At 39.1% G+C, this 17,462-nt stretch overlaps 1 protein-coding gene across 5 annotated transcripts in view; it reads right to left on the reverse strand.

Moving 5' to 3' along the window:
- Window positions 1-17,462, reverse strand: part of LOC104856025 (L-lactate dehydrogenase C chain) — a 31,307-nt gene that overhangs the window by 12,231 nt on the left and 1,614 nt on the right. For all 5 annotated transcript variants that reach the window (XM_010615131.2, XM_010615130.2, XM_010615128.2 and 2 more), the window contains exons 3-6: window positions 16,364-16,481; window positions 10,519-10,692; window positions 8,164-8,337; window positions 5,652-5,769 (exon numbers count right to left, since the gene is read on the reverse strand). In XM_010615131.2, the coding sequence (XP_010613433.1) occupies window positions 5,652-5,769; window positions 8,164-8,337; window positions 10,519-10,692; window positions 16,364-16,481 (584 nt within the window). The remainder of the gene's footprint in view (window positions 1-5,651; window positions 5,770-8,163; window positions 8,338-10,518; window positions 10,693-16,363; window positions 16,482-17,462) is intronic.

Below are 17,462 nucleotides of genomic sequence, written 5' to 3' on the forward strand. Positions count from 1 at the left end.
GGCTACATAGAGTTCCAGGAAATTCTCACTACATAGTGAGACCTGTCAAAAAAAAAAAAAAAAAAAGAAGCAAAAATATAGACAAATGGAATTATATCAAACTAAAGAGCTTCTACACAGCAAAGGAAAACAAGCAACAGAGTAAAAAAAACTCCAAAACGGGAAAAAATGTTTGCCATTCTCCATTTGACAAAGAACTGATATTCTTCTTTTTTCTTTTTTTGAGACAGTGTCTCATTATGTAGTGCAAGCTAGTCTTGAACTCACAATGTAGCTCAGGTTGGCCTTGAACTCACAGTGATCCTCCTGCCTCTGCCTCCAGAGTGCTGGAATTACAGGCTTGAACCACCACTCTCAGTTCTAAATATTCAGTATATTTAAGGAAGTAGAAAAACTTAACAAAATTTTTTAAATAATCAATTTAAAAGTACAGCCAGGCATGGTGGCACACGCCTGTAATCCCAGCACTCAGGAGGCTGAGGCAGGTGGATCACCACGAGTTCGAGGCCAGCGTGGGCTACATAGTGAATTCAAAACCAGTCTGCACTACAAAGCAAGACTGTCTCAAAAAAAAATCAATCAATCAATCAATAAAAGAGGGCCGAGGATTTAGCTCAGTGGTTCTGCCACATGCCTTGAAAGCACAAGGTCCTGAGTTTGATCTCTGGTACAAAAAAAAAAAAAAGAAGAAAGAAAATAAAAGTGCAAATTATCTAATACTTCTCAAAAGAAGAAATACAACCAGGCGTGGTGGCACATGCCTGTAACCCCAGCACTCAGGAGGCTGAGGCAGGAGGATGCTGTGAGTTCCAGACCAGCCTGGGCCACTAGTGAGTTCCAGGTTAGTCTCAACTACATAGTGAGACCCTGTCTTAAACAAACACACAAACAAAGAAATACAAATGGCCAACAAATATATGAAAAAGTGTTCAATATGATTAATCAAGGATATGCCAATCAAAAGTACAATGACATAATCTCAACCGAGTGAGAATGGCTACCATTTAAAAAATGTTAGCAAGGGTTTGGAGAAAGAAGAAATTATCATGCACTCTTGGTGAGAATGTAACTTAGTAAATGATTATGGAGACCATATGGATGTCCTCAAAATAATAAGAATAAATCTGCCCTATGATTTAACTATCCTATTTCTTCGTTACATCCAAAGAAAATGAAATCAGCATCCCAAAGAGACACTTGCACAGCCACGTTTATTGTGGCACTACTTATAACAGCTAAGCTGGAATCAGCCTAGATGTCCATCAACAAAGAATGGATAAAGAAAATATATGTATATATACATGATAGAGCATAATTCCTCTACAAAGAATGAAATGCCCTTGCAAGAAATGGTTGGAACTGGAAGACATTACTGAAGTGAAATAAACCAGACATACAAAGCTATTGGAATCTGCCTAGGCACTCAGCAGTGGATAAATGTTATACAGACACAATGGAATATTATTCAGCCATTAAAAATATTGGAAACCTGTCATATGCAGCAAAATGGATAGAACTAGGGGCTGTGGTCTTAAAAGAAATAAGCCATACACAAGAAGACAAGTACCCCACCTTATCTTTCATATATGGAAGTTTTTTTGTTTTTTAGTTTTTTTTGAGACAGGGTCTCACTATGTAGTTGAGACTGACCTGGAACTCACAGCAATCCTCCTGCCTCAGCCTCCCGAGTGCTGGGATTACAGGTGTGTGCCACCATACCAAGCTATGGAAGTTGGAAGTTAGTGGTCTTAAAAGAAATAAGCCATACACAAGAAGACAAGTACCCCACCTTATCTTTCATATATGGAAGTTTTTTTGTTTTTTAGTTTTTTTTGAGACAGGGTCTCACTATGTAGTTGAGACTGACCTGGAACTCACAGCAATCCTCCTGCCTCAGCCTCCCGAGTGCTGGGATTACAGGTGTGTGCCACCATACCAAGCTATGGAAGTTTTTAAAAAGTTCGCTTCAATGTAGAATAGTGAATAGTGATTACTAGAGGTTGGAAAGTGAGAGGTAGAGGAGGCAGGGTGAATAAAGGGAGGTTGGATTTAATCAGTGCATGTACTGAAATATACTGACTCCCATTAATGTGTATTATAAATACATGGTTATCAAAAATTTAAAAAGAGAAATGTGAAATTTTAAATTCAGATAAAAAACTGCTGATACAAAGCAAGGTAAAGGAAGCAAGTAGAACAGTTGTTTTGTTTTGTTTCTTCTTAGACAGAGTCTCATTAAGTTACCAAATTCCCCAGACTATGATCAAACTTGTGATCCTCCTACCTCAGCGTCCCACTTTACTGGGAGAACCACACCCAGCTAAAACATGTAGCTGCATTAATTTTTTTCCCCAGTACCAGGGATCAAACTTAGGACCTTGCACTTGCAAGGCAGGAGTGGTACCACTGAGCTAAATCCCTGGCCCTAAACATATAATTTCAACAAAGAATTTTTTTAGGGCCGGGGATTTAGCTCAGTGGTTCTGCTGCCTGCTTCACAAGTCCAAGGACGAGTTCGATCCCCAGTACCCAAAAAAAAAAGGATTTTTTTTAGTTTTTACATTTTTGGATTTTTTTTGTGGGGGGGGACATTGGGGAATCTAACTTGGGTCCTTGTGCTTGTGAGGCAGGTGCTGGAACCACTGAGCCAAATCCCCGGTCCATAGTTTTTACATTTTTATTAGTTCACGTTTGCAATACGTAATGCATACGTTCTTTGTGGGGAGTTGGTAATGTACATAAAACATCTTAATTTTTTTATCCCCTTCCCCTTCCTTCTCCTCTCCTTCTATCTCTTGATCTCCTTCCCATTTGAGAATGATCTATCTCACTGCTTTCTATTATCTATCTTTTATTTTCCCTTTATTTCTATTTTGGTTTTCTCATATGAGAAACCATGTGATATTTAAGCTTATGTGTCTGATTTATTTTACTTAATATATGGTCTCAAGGTGTATCCATTTTCCTACAAAGTTTATCCTTTTTTTTTCAAGTTCATCCTTGTTTATGGCAGAGTACTGCTCAAATTGATCTATACTATAAAGTGAATGCTCTGTCAGGACTGAAAAGCCCGTCTATTAAACATAATGTCACTCCCCTGCAATTGTGGGTTAGGCCCTGGCAAATCAGAGGCCAGTAGTGTAAATAAGGTGAATGGTTTTTAGATAAATAATAGAAGTACCCTGAGGGTCTTTATAAGTATAGATCTTCTAACTAGTCAGGATTTTGAGGCTGGGGATTTAGCCCAGTAGCACCATGCCTGCCTTAGAAGTGCAAGGTCCTGAGTTCAATCCCTGGTACCAAAACAAACAAACAAGCCGGGCATTGTGGCACGTGCCTGTAATCCCAGCACTCAGGAGGTTGAGGCAGGAAGATCACTGTGAGTTCGAGGCCAGCCTGGACTACAGAGTGAGTTCCAGGTCAGTCTCAACTACATAGTGAGACCCTGTCTCAAAAAAAAAAGGAAATAAGGAAATAACAAACACAGTCAGGAGCAAATAATTTAATTTTGGATGCTTAAGAGTTGAAAAAACTCATTTGCATGTTTGTGTGTGTGCGTGTGGCGGGGGTACCAGGGATTGAACTCAGGACCTTGTGCTTGTGAGGCAGGTGCAGTGCCACTAAGATAAATCTCCAGCTCTGGAATGATTTTGATCTGTAACACGGACTACTTGTTGTTTGTTATAGTGTGACTCTTCAACTTCCCTCAGGGATGGAGATATAAATCAGAGGTAGAGCACTTGCCTAGCATTCACTAGGCCCTAGGTACCATTCCCAGTACATCAAAAAATAAAATTAAAAGTCCTGAGGTCCAGGGACTTGGCTCAATGGTCTGCTGCCTGTCTCTCAAGTGCAAGGGCCTGAGTTCAATCCCCGATATAAAAAAAAAAAAGTCCTGAGATGTCCTCCCAATGATCCTGTGATAAAAGCCTTGCTCTCTGCTGATGGCTCTATTAGGAATCAGGGAAACTCCAGAAGGTGGGGCCGAGTTGAGGAAGTACTCACTGGACATGTGCCCTGAAATATCTTGTCCCCAGTTTCTCTCTCTCCTCTTCTTTCTTCTTTTCCCTCCCTTCTCTCTCTTTCCCTCTCTCCCGCTCCCACTCCTGTCCTTTCCCCTCTAACCCCCACCCTCCTGACCACTTTCCTCTACTACACACATCCACCATAGTGTCCTCACTTACCACAGGCTTAAGAGCAATCAGGCCAAGCGAGCATGGACTGAAACTATGAGCCAAAGCAAACCTTTCCTCCTTTAAGTTGTTTTCTCTTAGGTATTCTGTCAAAGCAATGCAAACCTAACAAAGTATTTAAGCCATATAGTACTTTACTGGGGAATGTGATCCTATAGCAACACTGTTTCAAATGAAAAAGGAACATGCCCTCCATATAGTTACCATTTAAATCATTAAGTGTACTGTTCCACGGCATAAGAATATTTATATTGTTGTTGTGTGAACATTACACCACCATCCTCTACAGGCAGTCAGATGCCTCATTAGCTTCCTAATTAGAAAATAAAGGTATTATGAGCCAGTAATACTAACACCTAGAGGCTGAGGCAGGAGGATTGCAAGTCTGAGGTCAGTCTAGAATACATACAGAGTTCAGTCAGCCTGGACAATATACCTAAGTTTTGTCTCCAAAAACTCAAAAAAAAGGAACTGGGGATTTAGCTCAGTGGTTCCACTGCCTGCCTTGTAAACTCAAAGTCCCAAGTTCAATACCCAGTACCTCCTCCACAAAAGAAAAAAACTCAAAAAGAAAAAAATTAACTCTTTAAACTAAAAAGTCATTTAGAAAATAAAACTCACCATAACCACTTTTTTTTATATTATGTGACTTTTTAAGTCCATGCCCCAATTCTTACACATTTTTACAGGTTTGTTATCACACGTATGCAGAAAGTAGACTTGTGGTTTTTATACTTAATATTCCAAATTGTGAATATCCAAAATGAGTTGTAATTTCTATAACTTGTACTAATGGTAACTTCACTGTAGTATGAAAGACAATCACGTGCTATTCGGGCTTGTGCATACAGTCAGGCGCTTCATTTAGGAGAACACTTCAGTACTTTCTGATCATTTGCAGCCACTTCAAGTCATGACAAGCAGTCAGTGAGTTCCCAGCAGTTTTTCCTATATGTGCTGACTTATTTACTCTTACTAGTCATGCTCTAAGTAGGTTCTATAATCACTTCCATGTTAAATATTAATAAGCTGAGCATTTGATATCTTAAGTAACTTTCCAGTTTACACCACTGATAACGAAGCCAGGTTTGAAACCCGAGTAACCTGCTCCAAAGTCCATGCTCTGAATCATAATGTTTTATTATTTCTCAAATACATATGAGCTCCTGTACTTACAAAATGATTACTTATTCTTTCTGAAAAAGGCCCACAAAGTAAAGCTATGAATACTATGTCTGAATGTGAGGATTATCAGAAGCCTACAGTTATTATCCCACGAGAAGCAAAGATACCACTTTTTGTGATTTTTATTTTTTTGGTAGTAGTAGAGTTAGGGTTAGAATCCAGGACCTCACTACACATGCTAGGCAAGCATTCTACCATGAGCGATATCCTCATCCTAAAATTTAACCCTGGTACTGATTGTTAAGGCATTAAGAACTGAAAGAGTACTATTACCTTTCAACAACTTGTTTATGGACAATGTTCCACTGTTCTTTGTCTGAGTCAGTTCCTAATTCAGGGTTCAGAGATTTTAGAGGAACACCAGCAACATTCACCCCACTCCATAAAGGCACTAAAAAAGTATATACACACATTTAATGCATATATTAATATATCATTATTTTATATATTATAATATACTATAATACATGTGTATTATCTTATATATTTATATATAATGTGTGTATATATCAGAATAAACTCTTCTTTCTAATATTGCATCAGCTATTTGAGTTCAGTGTCATGTTTTTCAAGGTAGATTACTAACATATACATATATATATGTTTCAAATGGAACAAAGAAATAACATTACAAAGTATTAAAAAGTATACAGCAAAATTTATAACTGTGGTGTAAGAGGTATTTTAAAGCAATATAAACATGCAGGCTCCACAAAGAACAGGATTGATAATTAAAATAAAATATAATAAGCTATTAGAGGGAAAGTGATAAGTCAATGCCATGCTTCTCAACATTAGCACTGAACATTAGCAAGAACTGAACGAGGGTAACTATCGCTGTAGTCTCATAACCAGGTAAATAATATTCTGAAACAGACAAAACCAAAGCACCCTCGTATAGTAACACTGACCAGATACGGCTGAGGAAAAAACTGAGTCCAGAAGAAGGAGTACGATGCAGGAAATAAAGAAGAGCACTGAAACCGGCAAACATGTACGGTAACTGTGTCCCATTGATGGTTACCCAACTCTGTGAATACAATCAGTGAACTGTACACTTTAAGTGTGTGAATTCTATGACACATGAATACTATCTTTTTTTTTTTTTTTTTTTTGAGACAGGGTCTCACTATGTAGTTGAGACTGACCTGGAACTCACTATGTAGCCCAGGCTGGTCTCGAACTCACAGCGATCCTCCTGCCTCAGCCTCCCGAGTGCTGGGATTACAGGCGTGCGTCACTATGCCCGGCTATATGAATACTATCTTAACAAAGCTCAAAAAATTCACAATATTACCTGAATATGGTGGCACACAGCTGTAATCCCAGCACTCAGGAGGCTGAGGCAGGAGGATTGCCATGAGTTCATAGTGAGTTTAACACCAACAAAAAAGAAAGAAAAAAAACAATACTGTAAAGTACGAAGTGCTCTAGTTAAATGAAACACGCAGATTGATTTTTTTTTTTTTTTGTATCTTAGATCCTAGTCGTGATGGTACACGCCTGCAACCCCTGCACTCAGGAGTCTGAGGCAGGAGGGTCATCGTGAGTTTCAAGCCAACCAGGCCTACACTGAGTTCAAGGCCAGCCCAGACTACAGAGTGAGACCCTGTTTCAAAATTTTTTTAAAAAGTCAAAATATTTAAACAGATATTTCTGAAAAGAAGATATGTAAATGACCAAAAGGTATATAGAAACATGCTCAACATCACTGATCAGAGATATACAAATCATAACCACATGAGACATGATCTCTCCTGAGTCAGAATAGCTATTTCCAAAAAGACAAAAAAGGGCTGTGGATTTAGCTCAGTGGCACCGCGCTCACCTCACAAGTGCAAGGTCCTCATTTCCACCCTGGTACCACCCCCCAAAAAAGAAAAAAAAAAACCTAAATACAGCTAAGACTATAAAAGGAAACTCTATGCCCTATTGGGAAAAATAGAAATCATTACAACCATATAGAAAACAGTATGGAAATGCCTCAAAAACTAAAAAAACAATTTTTTTTTAATCTAAAATTTCGGGCTGGGGATTAAACTCAGTGGTGCCACTGCCTGCCTCACAAGTGCAAAGATCCAAGTTTGATCCCTGGTACCAAAAAAAGATAAATCTAAAATTAGAATTACTATATAATCCAGCCATCCTACTACTGCACATATAACCAAAGGAAATGAAATTAGCATAATGAAGATCTTGGCATACCTATGCCCAACAGCCAAGATTTCGCATCAACCTAAATATCCAACAACAAATGAACTGATAAAGAAAATGCAATGGGCTGAACGTGGTAGAACTGGTACACCAGTATCCCAGCACTCTGGGAATCTGAGGCAGGTAATGCTAATTATCCTGATTTGGTCATTGCATAATGTACACAGCTGTGGGCTGGCTCATCACACTGTACCTCTTAAATATGCATAATTATGTGTCAGTTACAATTATTTTAAAACAAAGGAACAGAAAAAAGATATGCTAGGGAAATAGCAACAAAATAAACCATATGTAGATATATTAATCTCTGAAAATATATTCTAAAGAAAATAAGTATTAATAAAATACATAATAAAGGGGCTTGGGATTTAGCTCAGTGGCGCCACTCCTGCCTCGCAAGCACAAGGTCCTGAGTTCCATCCCCACTACCAGAAAAAATAAAGTAGGTAGTAGGGACCTGGGATTTAGCTCAGTGGTTCCGCTGCCTGCCTCACAAGCTCAAGGTCCTGAGTTCAAGCCCCAGTACCCCCCAAAAAAGGTAGTTGCCCACTAATAATAGGTTTATACTTACCACTAGAATCATCATGTTCTCCAATAATCCAACCATGGCAGCTTGCAGGATGGACACCCAACTTCTCTCCAATTAGGTAACGGAAACGGGCAGAGTCTAGATTACAACCACTTCCAATTACACGGGTGGCAGGTAAGCCACTTATCTTCCAGACCACAAATGTCAAAATATCCACTGGGAAAAAAATTCCATGTTAGAAGAAAGTTCATAGTAACTTCTTTTTCTACTTTGCTTTTCTAATAGGTAGATGAAATGTTTTGGAGTCAAATATAAGCTCACTCCAAAGTACAGCAAATCAACCAAGAAATATGGATTATCAGTTATGAGTTTATTAAAATGTTAAATTACTCATTACCAGAATCTTTTTTGGGGGGGTACCAGGGTAGAACTCAGGACCCTGTTTGTGAGGCAGGTGGCAGCACCACTGAGCTAAATCCCAGGCCCCTTTACCTGAATTTTAAAGGAAAAAAAATCTTTTGAGAGCAGGGCATGGTGACACATACCTGTAATCCCAGCACTAGGGAGGCTGAGGTAGGAGGACCGCTGTGAGTACAAGACCAGCCTGGGCTACATAGTGAGTTCCAGGTCAGTCTCAACTACATAGTGAGACCCTGTCTCAAACCCCCCCCAAAAAAAGGTAATAATAAATAATACAAGAATGTCTCACCAAATATACAATATCAATAAATAGGAATTATGCAAAGGAACAAATGAAAATTCACTAGACTGGCTCAACAGCAGATTGAGAAGTTACTGAGTCAAAAGAATTGCTAACTTAAAAGGTGAATAAACTGAAATTTTCCAGTCTGAGAAACAAAAGAACTGCTGTATTTGTACAACTTTGTGAACATCCTATATAGCACTGAATCCATCGTACACTTGAATTATGTTACATGAATTTCACTTTGACTTTTTTTTTTTTGTACCAGAGATTGAACTTGGGCCTTTGCACTTGTGAGGCAGGCGGTGGAACCACTGAACCAAATCCCTGGCCCACACTTTGATTTTTTAAAATGAAAGATGAACAGAGCTTAAGGGATTTCTCAAACACTAGCCAGAAAACCAATACACATTATTTGGCAAAACTATCCTGCAAAAATGGAGGGGCTGGGCTGGGGATTTAGCTCAGTGGCACCACATCTGCCTCACAAGTGCAAGGTCCTGAGTTCGATCACTGGTACTGCCAAAAAAAATGGAGGGGTTATGGCATGGCTCCATGGTAGAGAGAGCTTGGTTAGCGTGCACAAGACCCTGGGTTCTATCCCAGGAGGAGGAGTACACAGGGGAAGAGAAGCTGAGGCTCAAATTCTAAGAACTGATAATGCCAAATACTGGCAAGGATGTAATGCAACCAGAACTCTTACAGTGCTTGTAAGAATGTTTAAAAGATACAACAACTTTGAAACAGTCATTGCTGGTTTCTAATAGAATTTAAACACACACTGACCATATAACCCATCCTAGGTTTTTATGCAAAAGAAATGAAGATGTACAATTATGCAAAATTCATACACAAACAGTTATATCAGTTCATAATAGCCTCAAACTGGAAATGTGCCAAATATCTACCAACAGGTGAACAGAGTATTTAAAATATATAAATACAATAATATTCTTCAAGCCAGGTGTGGTGATGTAGCGCTCAGGAGGCTGAAACAGGATGATAGTGAATTTAAGGCCAGACTGGAATACACAGCAATATCAGTCTCAAAAAGATGGTAAGGGGGAGAAGAAGAGAAAGAGCAAGCAGAGGAGGAGAAGGAAAAGGAGGAGGACAAGAAAGATGAGGAGGACTAAGAGGAAGAGGAGGAGGAAGAAGAAAATATAAAAAGGAAGAAGTTGGACATGGTGGCACATGCACTGGGGAGGCTGAGGCAGAAGGGTTGCTGCAACTTTGAGACCAGCCTGGGCTATATAGTGAGTTCAAGGCCAGCCTGAACATACAGCAAGACCATGCCTCAAAAAAAGCCTAAAAATAAAAAGGAACTCGTCACCAAGATAGTACCCAACAACATGAATTATTTCCAAAATAATTATGTTGTGTGAAAACAGCCAGGTAGAAAAAAAGCCTTTTCACTGTGATTCCACTCATACAAAGGTCCAGAAAATGAGGCCAGAGGTGGAATGAGGGATGAACCAGAAAGGAGCCAAAAGAAACTCTCAGAGATAACTGAAATGTTCTGTACTTTGATTGTAGTGGTGGTAAAGGACTACATTTATCAATACTGTTTGCACTGTTTCTTTGAATGGGTACAGTTTATTATGCATAAATGTTACCTCAATGAAGTTTAACAAAAGAAGGAATGATATGGAGAAATTATCCTTCTGTGATAAAAGGGAGGAGAAAAGACTCACCTGGATTTGAAACAATAAGCATTTTGCAATCAGGACTATGCTGGACTATGGGAGGAATGATAGATTTCATGATATTCACATTATGTTGGACCAGAGCAAGGCGACTTTCTCCCTCCAGCTGCCTTGCACCTGCTGTGACAATAACTAATTTGGAATTTGCAGATATCTTGATATCTAAAAAGGAAACAAGACTGTATTTGGATCAAGGTTGCTGCAGTCATTATGCCTTAACTCTTTTAAAAATCTGTTGTGTATTATTGATATCATGCCTGGCATTTGCAGAGTGACCGTTCACACAGTAGTACTATTATCTTGTATAAACTGAATAAGTCAGCTGGGGGTGGTGGCACACACCTATAAACCCAGCACTGGGGAGGCTGAGGCAGGAGGATCCCTGTGATTTTGAGACCCGCCTGGGCTACATAGTGAGTTCCAGGTCGGTCTCAACTATATAGTGAGACCGTCTCAAAAATAAATAAATTAAGTAAAATAAACTGAAGAAGTCTTGTCACTACCACTTGCTAAATTTCACAAAGCCACCTCTGAATTTTTTATAACAAAACCTTCTATCCCATTTAGCCCACATTCACATTCATTGTAAGACCCAAGGCAATGGAAGCCCTCTGATTTCTTAGAAACAGTATGATAAAAGTTTAGAACTCTAAAAATATATGTGTCTGTTTTAGGATTCTAAGAGCAAGATATGGATACAGGTATAAGAACTTGAACTTGCTGTGCAGCCCAGGCTGACCTTGAACTCTCCATACTAATTTCAGCTTAGCAAGTGCTTGGATTACACATATATACAGATATACATCATTTTCCTTTTTGAGACAGGGTCTGGCTATGTAGCTTAAGGTATCCTCATACTCACTATGTAGCCAAGGCCAGCCTCAAACTTGCAATCCTTTTCCTCAGTCTTAACTTCTAATTACTATAAGGGACTGTACTTGATATCATAAACAAGTTCTTGATCAACAAAAGAAAATAAACTTTTTTGGGCAAGTATGGTGGTAGATGTCTGTAATCCCAGCACTCAGGAGACTGAGGCAGGAGGATCGCTGTGAGTTCAAGACCAGCCTGGACCACAGCAAGACCCTCTCACAAGAATTTTTTTGTTGTTTTTGTTGTCCTTAATGTACTCCCATATGCCATGAATACCTATTCATACACTTCCTCACACTTAAATGCTATTACATTTTGCCAGTGTATAACTGTACATTGATATACTTTTCATCTTCCTTTCCATAGTTATTGAGATTGTGTTTTCCTATATTTATAGGCCATTTCAATTTCTTCTGTCGTGAAATGTTCAAATCTTTACCATTTTTCTATTGGGCTATGTATATTTATCTTGATCCCTATAAAAGTGTTTTTATTCAGAACACTATTCCTTTGTCAGTTATGTTGCAAATATTTTTCTCACTTTATACTCTCTTCACTCTTTTAGTGTCTTTTTGTATTGTTATTGTGTGGGGGTTTTGTGGCTTTTTTTCCCCAGTACTGGAGATTGAATCCAGGGCCTCATGCATGCTAGGCAAGCACTCTACCACTAAACTACATCCCTGGCCCAACCCATCCTGCTTCTTTTTTTCAGACTTGTGGGGAATTTGTGATCCTCCTGTCTCAGCCTGTCAGGGATTACAGGTGTGTGATACCACACTCAGCTACAGTGTCTTTTTTGATCAACACAAAATCTTTATTTTTCCCCCAGTTCCAAGTGTCAAACTCAGGACCTTGCACTTGCAAGTCAGACGCAGTGCCACTGAGCTAAATTCCCAGCCCTCAAACTCCTCTTAATCTTATGTTGTTTATTGTTTGTGATTTTTCCAACTTTGTGTTTAAGAAATTCTTTCCCTACATCTGTAATCCCAGCACTCGAGGGGCTGAAGAAGGAGGATCACAAGTTTGAGCCCAGCCTGGGCAATTTAGTGAGATCCTTTCGCAAAATAAATAAAAACTAGCCTAGGGACATAGCTCAGTGTGAAGGTCCTGAATGCCGTCTCTAGTACCACCAAAAAACAAAACTGTTTTTTATAATTTCTTGTTTCATGCTGTTTTTGAGTTTGTCCTTTCTTTAAACAGAATAATACTTAAAAAACAGAACGCTATTTGTTCTATAATTCTTTTGATAATTTTGAATTCAAACTAGCTTGTCTGTCATCTCTGGTCATTCTCGTTTACGCATTTTCTTGTAGATTATTCTACTATGAAATGCTCATTTTCCTTGGAATTTTATTTATGAAAGTTCTTCAAACCTGTTACTCCAGCACTCAAGAGGATGAAGCAGGAGTATCATTGCAAGCTCAAGGCCAGCCTGAACTATATTGTGAGACTTTGTCTCAAAAAACACACAAAACAGATGGAAAACAAAAAAGAAAGTTCTCTGAAGCCTGGAATAAAGTGACTTTCCTCCGGAGAAGTAAGAGCTGGCTTGCTGCTCCAAATTCGAAGTAGTCTTTTCCTGCACTAGAGCACCTGAGAAACTCATTTTTACTTCTCTGGCTTCCAAGAGCTGGGAGAGGATAACTGGAAAATCTTTCTAGGTCATACTTTTTGTTTTTAGGTTTTGTGTGTGTGTTTTGGGACAGGGTCTCCCTGTTTAATCCAGGCTGGTCTAAAACTCACTGTGTGGCCCAGACTGGCCTCGAACTCACAGCAACCCTCCTGCCTCAGCCACCCGAGTGCTGGGATCACAGGTGTGCACCACCACACCCAGCTAGATCATCCGTATGTCTGGGATTGGTAAAGGACAGCCCCCACCTTGTTTTGACCATACATTTTTGCTTACATATTGTCTATGGCTGTTATTGCACTACGTCAGCAAAATTGAGTAGTTGAGAAGGACACATTATCCAGCAAAGCCTAAATTATTTACTCTCTGGTTCCTCACATAAAATGTACTGGTTGGGTGTGGTGGCACATGCCTGTAACCCTGGCACTTCAGAGGCCGAGGCAGGAGAAACATCGCAAGTTTGAGCCTAGGTGGGGTACACAGTGAGTTCAAGGCCAGCCTGAACTACACAGCAAGACTCTGTCTCAAACATTTTTTTTTTTTTTTACGGACCCCTAGTATAGTTCTTTGGGGTCTGGTGAACTCCTATGCAACCTCCCAATTAGGTTCTGTCTCTGGCCTCCTAAATCCCATGAGACAGTGAACACCAAAACTGATACTAGGTTTGGATAACACGATTAGGGTAAAAATGAGCTAAGTGTTCTACTTAACTCTGGTTTCCTTAATTCATTGTACTTGTTTTTTTAATTGGTGTTTGTTTTGTTTTTGTTTTTGTTTTTGAGAAAGGTTCTCATTATGTCCTCCAGGCTGGCGTTGAACTCACTATGCAGTCTGGGCTGGCCTCAAACTTTGGGCAATCCTCTTGCCTCAGCCTCCCTGAGATTACAGGCATGTGAATTCATTGTATCTTTTGAAAATGCCTCACTTTGTAAGTGACCTATCATTTTTGTTTTGTTTTGTTTTGTTTTTTTGAGACAGGGTTTCACTGTGTAGTTGAGACTGACCTGGAACTCACTATGAAGCCCAGGCTGGTCTTGAACTCACAGTGATCCTCCTGCCTCAGCCTCCCAAGTGCTGGGATTATGACCTATCGTTTCTTTAAAGATTGACATTTTTTCTTTTCATATTTCATGCAGAATCCTTGTCATTTACAGCAACAGGACTGATTAATCCAAGTATTTATCTTGCCATATTTTTGGAAATTGAAAGGATAACGATTTTCTAAAGTATTTTAGGACAATGGTAGTGCCTTTGACACCATTCAACCTAGTCACCAGATTAACTGATGTAAAATGTAGATACCAAAGCACACGGGATACTCTCAACTACCTGACTACTATCTAGTATGCCTGTGTGCTCTTGCTCATTAGTTGCTGCATATCAAAGAATCTTCATGTTTGTACTCAGATATATTTCTTCTAGTTATCTTCATTATTAACCATATAATAAATCACTACATATGAGTGTGAAAGAAATGCTTACAAAAGATAAACACACCATTCAGGATTTTCAGGATTGAGGATTAATGTGTTAACTGCTAATGTTTCTTTTTGTGGCTACACTAATGTTTCTTTTCTTTTCTTTCTTTTTTTGGTTTTTTTGAGACAGGGTCTCACTATGTAGTTCAGACTGACCTGGAACTCACTATGTGGCCCAGGCTGGTCTTGAACTCATAGTGATCCCCCTGCCTCAGCCTCCCGAGTGCTGGGATTACAGGCGTGCGCCACCCCACCCGGCTACACTGATGTTTCTTATACTCTTCTCTTTCTGCATTTTTTTTTTAGTTTTATTCTTTTGGGGATCAAATCCAAGGCCTTGCACATGCTAGGCAAGGACTCTACCATTAAGCTATACCCTTCTGCCCCTGTTATATTTTCTTTCTTTTTTTTTTTTTTTTTTTTTTTTATTTTTTTTTTTTTTTTTTGGTACCGGGGATTGAACTTGGGACCTTGTGCTTGTGCTTGCAAAGCAGGCAGTGGAACCACTGAGCTAAATCCCCAGCCCCCTGTTATATTTTCTTAATCTTTTCTCTATGTCAAATATTTTATAATAAAATAAATTATAATTATTTCTAAAAAAATTACATTGAATACTTGGGAAAGATATATTAAAAACAAGTAATTTTAACATTTTCCTCTTAGGTGTAGGACAGAAATTCAAATGAAAATAGGGCTAATAGGACCCATTTTCTCACTCCTGTGTTCTATGGCTTTACACTATGCTTTAAAACTATGCTCTATAAACAGAGAGAAAAGCCGGGTGTGGTGGTATATGCCTGTAATCCCAGCACTCAGGAGGCTGAGGCAGGTGGATCACCATGAGTTCAAGGCCACCCTGGGCTGCATAGTGAGTTCCAGGTCAGTCTCAACTACATAGTGAGACATCTCAAAAAACAAAAAACAAAAACCAAAACAAAATACAGAGAAAAAGGTGTGCTGGGAATGGTGATGCTTGCCTGTAATCCCAGCTACTTGGGAGGGTGAGGAACAAGGATCATAAAATGAAAGCTGTCCTGGGCAACTTAGCAAAACATTACCTCAAAAAATACAATTTTTAAAAAAGGCTAACATGTAGTTCAGTGGTAGAGCACTTGTCCAGCATACATGAGGACCTGCAGTTAATCCCCTGTACCACAAACAAGAAAAAAGAAAAAAAAATTAGAGAAACCAGGTAAAAGAATATAGAGAAATATCAAAATGACAAGTTTCAAAACTATCTAGAAAAGGGAAAGACATAAACAATCATTAACAGCCGGGGGGATTTAGCTCAGTGGTTCCAGTGCCTGCCTCTCAAGGACCCCAGTTTGATCCCCGGTACCCCCCCAAAAAAATCATTAACAGAAGAGATGAAAAAATTTTTTTTACATTTTTCTGTATTTTTCCAAATTTCTTCCAATTACAATGAAATGTTCTTCAAATAAAACAAAATACAACTTTTAAGCCAGGTATGGTAGCACACACTAAGGTAGGAGGATTTTAAGTTCAAGTTTACCTTAGGAAATTTAGTGATTTAGCAAGACCCCATCTCAAAATAACAAAACTTTATTTATTTATTTATTTTTTTTTTGAGACAGGGTCTCTCTACATAGTTGAGAATGACCTGGAACTCATTATTTAGCCCAGGCTGGTCTCGAACTAACAGCGATCCTCCTGCCTCTGCCTCCCGAGTGGTGAGATTACAGGGGTGCACCACCACACCCAGCCTAAAAATCTTTTAAATTGTATGACCTATTGACACAATGATATTTTTAATTTTATATTTTTTTATATCCGTTTGGTAAAATTCATTATTTTAAAGTCCTGAAAATAACTTTATAAAACTAAAATTAACCTTTTCCAGAGACAATCTTCGAAGTACTAAAGAAAAGGCTGCCATGCTGAAGATCCATCGTTTTTCCCTTCAATTTGTTCTCTGCGACATCAAAAAGGGCAAGTTCATCCACCAAATCCTAAAATACACGAAAGTTCTGAATAAAATGTTCCTTTTAGTTTTAGGAGAATGAGAGTTTTCATGACTTTTTTTTGTGGGGGGTGGTTTTGAGACAGGGCCTCACTATGTAGTTGAGACTGACCTGGAACTCACTGTGTAGCTCAGACTGGTCTGAACTCACAGCAATCCTCCTGCCTCAGCCTCCCGAGTGCTGGGATTACAGGCTTGCATCACCACGCGCGGCTTGAAACAACTATTAATTACTTTGATTTCATATAATTATTAGATTTTTTTTTAATTGTTTGAGACAGGATCTCACCATGTGGTACAGCCTGGCCTCAAACTCATAACAATTTTCCTGCATCAACCTCCCAAATGCTGGGATTACAGATTATGTGCCACCATGCCCAGCTTGTTACAATTTTTTAAGAATTGGTTTGTCTCACATACACAAACCCTCCACCTCACTTTCAGGTAACATTTTGGTACTGGGGATTAAACTTGGGCACATGCTATTTCAAGGCAGGCAGCGGAACCACTGAGCCAAATCCCCCGCCCTTCAGGTAACAATTTAAAACTAATGAAAAGCTGTAAAGTCCTTTAAAAGGATTACTTTTAACACCTTAATTTCTTCTGTGTATCAGAGGACAAAGTCAACAGAATGAAAAGGAACCTGAGGTGAAAATATTTGCAAATTATATTATGTGATAAATTCTTAATATTCAGTATAAAGAGCTACTGCAACTCAACAAAAACAACCTGATCTTTTTATTGGGCAAAGGACTCACATATCTATTTCTCCAAAGATGAAATACAAATGGCCAATCAGCACATGAAAAGATGCTCAGAAAACAAGACAGAAAAAGTAGCCAGGTGTGGTGGCACACACCTGTAATCCCAGCACTAGGGAGGCTGAGGCAGGAGGATTGCTGTGAATTTGAGACCAGCCTGGGCTACATAGTGAGTTCCAGGTCAGTCTCAACCACACAGTGAGACCCTG

Source organism: Fukomys damarensis, unplaced genomic scaffold (assembly GCF_012274545.1).
Source record: "Fukomys damarensis isolate Sample0158 unplaced genomic scaffold, DMR_v1.0_HiC HiC_scaffold_16, whole genome shotgun sequence".
In the NCBI taxonomy this organism is placed as follows: Eukaryota; Metazoa; Chordata; class Mammalia; order Rodentia; family Bathyergidae; genus Fukomys; species Fukomys damarensis.